Source organism: Physeter macrocephalus, chromosome 12 (assembly GCF_002837175.3).
Source record: "Physeter macrocephalus isolate SW-GA chromosome 12, ASM283717v5, whole genome shotgun sequence".
Taxonomy (NCBI): domain Eukaryota; kingdom Metazoa; phylum Chordata; class Mammalia; order Artiodactyla; family Physeteridae; genus Physeter; species Physeter macrocephalus.
Window position 1 is genome coordinate 46,674,564 of NC_041225.1, and position 10,378 is coordinate 46,684,941.

Here is a 10,378-nt window from a genome sequence, read left to right on the forward strand (position 1 = left end):
GTTTGTTTTTTTTTTTTTTTTTGCTGTATGCGGGCCTCTCACTGCCGTGGCCTCTCCCGTCGCGGAGCACAGGCTCTGGACGCGCAGGCTCACAGGCCCAGCCGCTCTGCGGCATGTGGGATCCTCCCGGACTGGGGCACAAACCCGTGTCCCCTGCATCGGCAAGCGGACTCTCAACCACTGCGCCACCAGGGAAGCCCGAAGAAGAAATTTTTAAACTGAAGTGGAGTGATTTTCAGTATATTTTGTTAAGCAAAAATGCAAGGCACAAGAGTATATTGCATAAGAGAACAAGAAAAAATTTTTTTTGCAAAAAGAAATACAGCAGAGTGTTCAAATGCTAATGTGGATAGATATGTCACAAGAACACAAAGGCCAGCTTGAATGAGCTCTCATTCTGAGCATTAAAATGAATAATGACAGGAATGGATTAAAACACACAACAACAACAACAAAAATTCATGAGTCCATATCAATACTAAACAAACAAATGTAGATAAGGTGGGGAGAGAAGATTTTCTTTACAGAAGAATGCCAACTAATAAATGGAGACAGAAGGATAGAAATAGAAAAATCACCATTTTAAAACCATCATAGTAATAATTGATTCAACCAAGAATCATTAGTGGGTGCTAAAACCGTGGGTGAAAGATTGCTGAGGAATAAGATACAAAGAAATCTAACAGACACCACCTTGACCAAATGATCAAACGCAGCATCACCAATAAAGGGACAAACGATATTAGGAGCCTCTACATGTGATACACTGATAAAGGCACAGCCTCATCTATGCAGGACTCCTGGCCCAAAATTTAACGTGAATATAATGAAGAAACAATCAGGCAAATCAAAAGTGAGGCACATTCTGCAAAACAATTGGTCTAGACTTCTAAAACATCAGTGTTTTGATGAAAGACATCAAAAACGACTGAGGAACTCAGCCAGATTAAAGCAAACTAAAGAAACACAATAACGAAATGCAATGCATTATCCTTGCTCAGATCCTGGATCTGGAAGATAAAAACAATACAGGAATAATTGGGGAAATTTGAATATAGTCTGTATATGAGATAATAGTGTTGTATTAATTGTCATTTTCTCAAGTGTGATAATTATAATTATATAGACAAATGCCCATTGTTCTTAGGGAACACAGTAATTTGTGTCAGTATCATATCTCCAATTGCCTTTCAAATGATTTGGGGGAAAAGAGAGATGAAGCAGATGTGGCAAAATGTTAATAAGTGGTGAATCTAGCAAAAAGCATATGGTTGTTCACTGTATTATTAGTATAGTATAGTATACTATAGTATAGTATAGTATCATTGATACTATTCTTGCAATTTTTCTGCAGATTTGAAATTTTTCAAAATAAAAGTGTGGGCTGAGTTACATCAAACTATTTCTACAATGAAATATTTATAAGCTCTAAAAGAAGCCTCCGTATTTCAAACAATTTCAGTACATTGAAAAAGATAAAAACCGGAATCAAGAAACACACACACGCACACGCACACACACACACAAAGACTGATAGATTTGACTATGCCAAAATGTAAATTAAATGTCTCTACATCAAAAACATAGAAATTAAAAATAATATACTGGGGGAAAACATGGAACAGGAAAAGAAGGCTACTGTCCTTGCTGTATACACTCCCTCTTATAAATTAGTAAGAAAAAAATACCCAAAATACCCTAAAAAAGAATGAGGGGCTTCTCTGGTGGCGCAGTGGTTAAGAATCCATCTGCCAGTGCAGGGGGCACGGGTTCGAGCCCTGGTCCGGGAAGATCCCACATGCCGCGGAGCAACTAAGCCCGTGCGCCATGCCTACTGAGCCTGCACTCTAAAGCCCGTGAGCCACAACTACTGAAGCCCACACACCCTAGAGCCCGTGCTCTAGGAGCACGACAGGAGAAGACACCGCGATGAGAAACCCGCGCACTGCAACGAAGAGTAGCCCCTGCTCACCACAACCAGAGAAAGCCCGCGCGCAGCAACGAAGACCCAACGCAGCCAAAAATTAAAAAGTTAATTAATTAATTTTTTTTTAAAAAGAATGGGCGAATATGCCCAAAAGATATGAAGAAGCAGTACAATAAAGAAAAAAATTCAATGGCGAATATATATCTTTAAGGAGCCAATCTCCATAGTAATTAAATATAAATTACCACGGAAATGCCTTTCATTTTGTTTCACTTTTTTTCCTTTGCTGATTAGCGAAGATTCAAAAGAACAATGTTACCCAATATTTTAAGGTTGTGGGAACAACCAATTTTACACTTTGTTTATAAACCTCTTTGGAGGTAACCACATGCATCAAAAGCCTTAAAATTTTAAACATCCTTTGACCCAGTGATTCCACTTTTGGAGGTTTATCCTAATGAGAGAGTCAAATGTGTGTATAAGGATATTCTGTGCAGCATTTTAATAAAAGCCATCACAACTAGACAAAGCCCTCGCACAGAAACGAAGACCCAACACAGCCAAAAATTAATTAGTTAATTAATTAATTTTTTTTTAAAAAGAATGGGCGAATATGCCCAAAAGATATGAAGAAGCAGTACAATAAAGAAAAAAATTCAATGGCGAATATATATCTTTAAGGAGCCAATCTCCATAGTAATTAAATATAAATTACCACGGAAATGCCTTTCATTTTGTTTCACTTTTTTTCCTTTGCTGATTAGCGAAGATTCAAAAGAACAATGTTACCCAATATTTTAAGGTTGTGGGAACAACCAATTTTACACTTTGTTTATAAACCTCTTTGGAGGTAACCACATGCATCAAAAGCCTTAAAATTTTAAACATCCTTTGACCCAGTGATTCCACTTTTGGAGGTTTATCCTAATGAGAGAGTCAAATGTGTGTATAAGGATATTCTGTGCAGCATTTTAATAAAAGCCATAATATTGAAACTATAGTGTTTGACAACTGGGGCTAGGGTAAACAAATTACAGTCCACATACCGTGGAACACGACATTAAAAATGATGATGTAGATATATTAGTACAGAAAGGTGTTCATAATTTTAAATAAAGAGAAGCAAGTTAAAAACAGCATGTCAAGTATGATCCTATTTTTATATAACTATGTTTACATATGCATAAAAAAGTAGAGGGACAGTCTCAAAATTTGTCTGAGTGGTTTTTGTTTTTGGAAGAAGGTAGATTATGGATGATTTTTTTCCTTTTTTTTGATTTCTGTATTTTCTAAAGCTTTGACAATAAAAAAAATGTATTGCTATTGTAATTACAATTTTCTTTAAAAATACAGTTCTTTAAAATATCACAGATTATCATTCTCTGCTATATCCCCTATCCCTGGGATAGTACCTGGCATGTGACAAGTACTCTAAAAATATTTGTTGAATGAATGACTAAATGGATCGGGCTCACCTCACGAATATGGTTGAAATTTATCTTGTATGGTGAAATAAACCATGGATTTAGAGTCCCAAAACCTGAGTTCAAATCCTGACTCCTCTCTTATCTGTGTGGTCATGATTATAATCCCTTAATCTCTTAATTTCATCTTCCTCATCTGGGCAATGGGGACACTAAACATACATTCCTTAGGAGATTGTTAAGAGAACTGAGATAATATACATGAACTATTGTGTAAAGTGCAAAGGCCTCTGTGTATTAGGTATTATGAGTATACAATGGAACCTATAAGTATGATGGGGTATATAACATAAAGGAGGGGTCTAGATGATGTGGATTTCATTGGAAAAGACTTCTTAGAAGATGTGAAATCTCAAAGGCGACAATGAATGTGGAAAGCATGCCAAAAGAAGTAGGGATATGACCAATGAACACCATTTGGAAGGAAAGACAAAGATACATATTGAAAGGAGTGTGGATCCCCTGTTCAGGGGGAGAGGAGAGGAGAATTCCATTGAGTTCTGAGGGCAGGTAAGGAGCATGCCAGCTGTTGTCTGTTTAAGTTGGGAAGCTTCCTGGAGGAAGTAGTTTGAATAATGGATGAGGCCACATCTCTCCAGGGCAACCCTTCAGGGGCCCGGTTCCGCCCCATGGAGGGTGGAGGGCTGTCGTGTGAGAAAACTGAGGACGAGAGATGTGTAAAACTGCTTTCTTTCTTCGGCCACGAAGCAGAACTGAACTGGCATCCAGACATCCTGCTGATCACTCCAAACGCTAAACTGCAAAGTGCACCCAAAGGGATCATTACTTCTACGGTTATTAGCAATGCTTGTACTGGATCATAATTTCATTAGTAAGCAGGGACTGTATCAGTGTACTATTATCTGCAGTGAACTCAGCATAGGACAACTTGCAAAAAAATATGTCTTAAAGGCTTTTGGACAGTGAGGATGACTATAGTATCGACAATTAACTTGTGACAAAGGACAAATGAGTATCTGTCAGGTGATTGGCGGCCTATCCTGTACTTTTGCATATTTCTCGAGAGAACTGAATGCAGTAGCCCACTGACTTGGAAACTCTGACTGGTGACCTGGTAACACAAGAACTTGCCCATCTGGCTTTGCGGAAGTCAGACAAAGCTTTCTACCCTCCGGCCCTGGGTTTTCTAATTCCTGGACTCTCTCCTCCTCTGTGCCCCTCACTGCAGATATTACTTCCTCATTCCCCATACCTGGATGAAGTCCCCGTCATATTTGAAGAAAAGCAGTGGCCATGTGATGCTGATGATGGAGGGAAAGAGCTTCTTCAGAGGGCTCTGGAGAGAGAGAGGAGCAGGAACGGCATCTCCAGGAAGCCCTGGCTGTAACTGCTGCCCCGGGTCCCCTCCTCAAGGCTGGACCCTCTCCGGCAGGGACTGCCCTACAGTGCTGTGTGCCAAGGCCTGGATGTTGGAGGTCTTCTCTTTCACCTGCTCCACCAGCATTTGCACCTCCTTGAGGCTGTCTAGGAGAGGGGGAGGGCATCAGAGTGGAAAGCCTGGCTCTTCAGCTGTTCTTTCTCCTCCCCTGGGGTCCAGTCAGGACACACACCACCGTCCCTCCCTCTGAGCAGGTGCCCTAAGACCCAGAAAAGTGATAGTTCCTCTGAGTCACTCTGCGGCCTCCATCCCCTCACCCCACCACTCCCATCATCCCTCTCACCATCCAGGGTAAAAATGAAGACCATAGTGTCCATTTCTGCAAGGGATGGCAGGATGGAAGTCAAGAAGTCTTCCTGGGAGAAGGAGAAATGGGGACCCTGGGGCAGAAAAAGAGGAGAGAGTCCTTCCCATGGAAAACTCCAGCATATAGACTTGAAGACCAAAGAGGCCCTTAGAGGACATCTAATGCAGAGCTTTTATCTACAGATGTAAAAACCAAGATTCAAAGAGGTAACGTGTTGGGCCTCCCTGGTGGCGCAGTGGTTGAGGGTCCACCTGCCGATGCAGGGGACATGGGTTCGTGCCCCAGTCCGGGAAGATCCCACATGCCGCGGAGCGGCTGGGCCCATGGGCCGTGGCTGCTGGGCCTGCGCGTCTGGAGCCTGTGCTCCACAACGGGAGAGGCCACAACAGTGAGAGGCCCGCTTACCGCAAAAAAAAAAAAAAAAAAAAAAAGAGGTAAAGGGCTTTTCCCAAGATAGTGCAGCATGCTGATGGAAGAGCACTGGACCAGAGCCAAGTTTGGGGGGTGAATCCAGAGCTTTCCACACTGTTCCTGTGCTGCCCCAAGGCCTCATGACCTTTAACCCATATTCCCTCTCTAGAAGGGAATTCTAGAATAGGGCATCCAGAGCACTGGGAGGAGGGTGGGATCAGAGAGTTGAGGAGGGGGTAAGTGAGCCATGTGGAAGCTAGGCGAGAGACCCCGGTGAGGGAAGCAGGCCCACAGCAGGACGACCTCTACCCTGCATGGCCTGGACCATCCCCACATCAAAGACCCTAGGAAGCTAGGTTAGCTTTGGATGTCCCAGGTGTGCACAGGGATCAGGTCTGGAGCTGAGGAATCCAGGGTCCATTGGAAACAAGCCAGACTCCGTGACTGTGTGATGGGAACACTGGCGTCCCCCTGCCAGTTCCTTTCCCAGGGAAGGAATGGCAGGGCCGCAGTCTTGCTGCTACCAGTGCACCCTCCAGATCTGGATCTGCCATTCCCCTGCCTTCACCCTCCCACCCACTGCCTGACTCTGATCTCTCTCTGGTCCAGATCCTCCCTACCTCGGAGATGCTGCGATGCTCCGGTCTGCAGTCTTGTGAGCTGCCAGCAACAGGGTTTCCAGCAGGATCTTGGTGGCACTTCCACCTTTCATCTGGGAGGAGCCACTGAGGCCCTCAGGCTGCAGAGTGATGACACCCAGGAGAAACTGGGAGAGGAAGGAAGGTCCTGGAGTTTACTAGTTAGTGACCACTGTGCATGCAATCTGGTTAGTGGCTCTTGGACATGCGCTCTGGTTCGTGGCCACTGGGCAGGCATTTGTAGGACTGGTGGCCCCCAGTGTGCTGTGAGGAAGAGTGCTGGTTGAGGGCTTAACTGAGAGGAGAGGAGGGAAGGGAAGGGAAGGGAAGAGCAGGGAAGAGAAGAGAGAGAAGAAGAGAAGAGGGAAAGGGCCACTTATGGTCATTTCTATGGTACATTCAGGACTCTGGAGAAGAAGCCAGAATAATTGAGTGTCCTGTTAGCTGGGGATGAGGGTTTTTCAGAGAGGTTTTGTTTTTGTCTTCCATGTACTTTCCCCTCCTCCATCCCCCACTTTTTTTTTTTTTTTTTTCGGTACGCGGGCCTCTCACTGTTGTGGCCTCTCCCGTTGCGGAGCACAGGCTCTGGACGTGCAGGCTCAGCAGCCATGGTTCATGGGCCCAGCCACTCCGCGGCATGTGGGACGTTCCCGGACTGGGTCACGAACTCGTGTCCCCTGCATCGGCAGGCGGATTCTCAACCACTGCGCCACCAGGGAAGCCCCATCACCTACTTTTTAAATAACAGTTTTTAATCCAAACACTACATTTCATGTTCCTTGGACAGACCAGTGAAGCAGCCATTGATTGTAACAGTACAGATATGTAATATGACACACCGAAAAGATAACGAGATTACAGCAAAAAGAATGATAAAAGCAGTGTCTGAGAAAAGGAGATTAAAAGTAAATAATTGCAGAGAAGAGGAGAGATGAGCATCTGGGAGATGAAAGATACAGAACTTGTGTGTAATGTGGAATTCCTGCCTTCCTATCTTGCAAAAGGAAGATCAAGGAGAATGTCACAGATGTGCCCATCCCTGGCAGGGTGGGGCAGGGCAGGGATGTGGTTAAGGCCCTTGTAAGGTCAAAGGAAGGGCAGATGATGCTAGTGAGATGCAGCCACAGTCCAAAAAGGACTTTTTTGTTCCAAAAAAGGAACAAGAGCACTGGAGGCTTAGAAGGCCCACACCAATTTTGGAGAGTCTTAGGCAGAAGAATGAAACTGCATCCCATTGTTTTTAAAAAGCCCATATTTGAAATTGAAACATATAAAAGAGACGTAAAGCAATACTTTGTACACACAGATGCAAAAGAGCTTCTTTAAATAGAAACTGCCCTAGACCATTTAGGTGTTTAATGATTACTGATTTAAGAGACAGGGTCAGAATGGAAATAAAACATCTTAAGGTGAAAAACGAAACGAGAAAACAGGATTTGATTTACAACATTTTAGTAGATACATTCTCCTTTCATATAATATATTGAATCTTATGTTAGTGCTTCTTCTCACTGTTGTGGCCTCTCCCGTTGCGGAGCGCAGGCTCCGGACGCGCAGGCTCAGCAGCCATGGTTCATGGGCCCAGCCGCTCCGCGGCATGTGGGACGTTCCCGGACCGGGTCACGAACTCGTGTCCCCTGCATCGGCAGGCGGATTCTCAACCACTGCGCCACCAGGGAAGCCCCATCACCTACTTTTTAAATAACAGTTTTTAATCCAAACACTACATTTCATGTTCCTTGGACAGACCAGTGAAGCAGCCATTGATTGTAACGGTACAGATATGTAATATGACACACCGAAAAGATAACGAGATTACAGCAAAAAGAATGATAAAAGCAGTGTCTGAGAAAAGGAGATTAAAAGTAAATAATTGCAGAGAAGAGGAGAGATGAGCATCTGGGAGATGAAAGATACAGAACTTGTGTGTAATGTGGAATTCCTGCCTTCCTATCTTGCAAAAGGAAGATCAAGGAGAATGTCACAGATGTGCCCATCCCTGGCAGGGTGGGGCAGGGCAGGGATGTGGTTAAGGCCCTTGTAAGGTCAAAGGAAGGGCAGATGATGCTAGTGAGATGCAGCCACAGTCCAAAAAGGACTTTTTTGTTCCAAAAAAGGAACAAGAGCACTGGAGGCTTAGAAGGCCCACACCAATTTTGGAGAGTCTTAGGCAGAAGAATGAAACTGCATCCCATTGTTTTTAAAAAGCCCATATTTGAAATTGAAACATATAAAAGAGACGTAAAGCAATACTTTGTACACACAGATGCAAAAGAGCTTCTTTAAATAGAAACTGCCCTAGACCATTTAGGTGTTTAATGATTACTGATTTAAGAGACAGGGTCAGAATGGAAATAAAACATATTAAGGTGAAAAATGAAACGAGAAAACAGGATTTGATTTACAACATTTTAGTAGATACACAACACCAGGAATTTAGACATGATGTAACAAAACCTAAAATCAGAGGCCCTAAGTGGCAAGCCATCCAGAGGTGGGTGTGAGGGGTAGGGGTGGGGGCAGATCTCACCCCAGTTGCAGGATTGAGCACAAAAGCTTTCTGTTTTCTCTGGCGGTTTCTGCATGTGCTCTGCTATTTGTCGAAGTGTTGAACTCCAGTCTCCAGTGGGGTCATTTCTGGGGCCCAAAGAGAGACAGAGGGGCGATCATGTGTGAGGATCTAAAGGAAGGGCCTCACATGAGAGTTGGGACCAAATACCACATTGAGATTGGGGTCGGAGGTCAACAATTTCCCAGAGAGATGTGCTTTGATGCTCATAGGGGCACTGTGTCCCTGAACCCCAAGGATGAGGGTTAATAAAACATTCAGCAATTTAAGCCCAGAGCAAAGCCAACACTCAAGTAAAAAGTTCCAGCCTGAGACCAGAACTTTCTTGTGTCCTAGTCCTTGCACAGGTCCCTATTGCCATGTCTCCTCTGCAGAGAGAGGCGACAGTGTTTATTGTGTGGTTGAAAACTGAGATCCCCAGACTTGGCCGGTCATCAAAATCACCTGGGGAGGTTTGCTTTTTTTTAATAACTACCCATTTCTGGTTTCCACACCCCCCCTGAAAGTCTGCTTCAGTAGTTCTGGAGTGGAGCCCCCAAATCTGTATTTTTAAAAAGCTTCCCAGATGACTCTGAAGATCAGCCAAGTTTGGGAGCCACTGATTTAAGGAACAACTGGAAGATCTCCACGCCTACATTGTTTGAAATCCTTCATTTCACTTAGTCACCGTCCCTGAAATTAGCATCCACTGCAGCACATACATTTTTGGTGAGGAAAGCCCTCCATTAAAAGAGATCATTTATACCTTCTTATGAATTACACTACATGCCTGGAATCTGGGAGCTGAAAAAGTCTCTCAGAACTCAGCTGTCTGTCTCCCCAAGACCACATTAAATACACACAAAGCTGCTCTTGAGTAATCAACGAGCCTTCACTGAAATACCTCCAGTGACAGGAAGCCCTCAGCTTCATTGGGTGGCCCCCTCCAAAGGTTTATTTAGCAGAGTTTCCCCAGCTTGGCTGTGCATCAGAATCTACAAGGATGCTTGCAAAAATTAGAGATTTCAGGGCCTTACCTCAAACCTACAATATCAGACCTCTCATACAAGAATCTTCCTTATTAACACTCCCAAGGCAGTGCATCCACAGAATCACACCTGAGCATTATTGGTTTAATATGCTGGCCTTCATAACACAACATTGTAAATCAACTATACTCCAATAAAAAATATATGCTGGCCTTCTTTGAGGTCGAAGTGGCCATTTAGACAGAGAATAGGAGGGAGGTGACTTGGAGGCACAGGGAGCTCAGGAAAGGGGAACAGGGTGGGAGATGTGAGTAGCCAGAGGGGACCAAAGGGGCTCCTGGCATGGAGGAGAAAGAGCCTAAAATAAGGGAGCTAGGCAAAGGAGACTAGGAGGCAAGTCAGCACCCAGTATTCCTTCTTAGAAAAGATGCTTGGGACCCACCTCAGATGAAAGCACAGATCTTTGTGGTATGCATTTTCTTGAGCCCATTCTATCCTCTGACCCATGTTTTCCTTGCCTCTTCATTCCCTGTTTTAAATGTGTGCTTTCTTATATTTTATGTATCCTTTATAAGCTGCCTTCAATCCTTTCTGAAATGAGAGAATAAGCAAATTAACCAAGCAACAAAAAACTTCCTAAGCTTAGGAACACCCTTTATTTACTTTATCTTTTTT

The 10,378-nt window shown here is 43.8% G+C and overlaps 1 protein-coding gene across 1 annotated transcript in view; it reads right to left on the minus strand.

Moving 5' to 3' along the window:
- The window catches only part of GCKR (glucokinase regulator), a 25,811-nt gene that overhangs the window by 10,283 nt on the left and 5,150 nt on the right, over nucleotides 1–10,378 (minus strand). Inside the window, 7 exon segments of the mRNA XM_028496588.1 lie at nucleotides 4,625–4,708; nucleotides 4,793–4,896; nucleotides 5,094–5,190; nucleotides 5,730–5,784; nucleotides 6,149–6,267; nucleotides 8,697–8,741; nucleotides 8,743–8,803. Of these exon segments, the coding sequence (XP_028352389.1) occupies nucleotides 4,625–4,708; nucleotides 4,793–4,896; nucleotides 5,094–5,190; nucleotides 5,730–5,784; nucleotides 6,149–6,267; nucleotides 8,697–8,741; nucleotides 8,743–8,803 (565 nt within the window).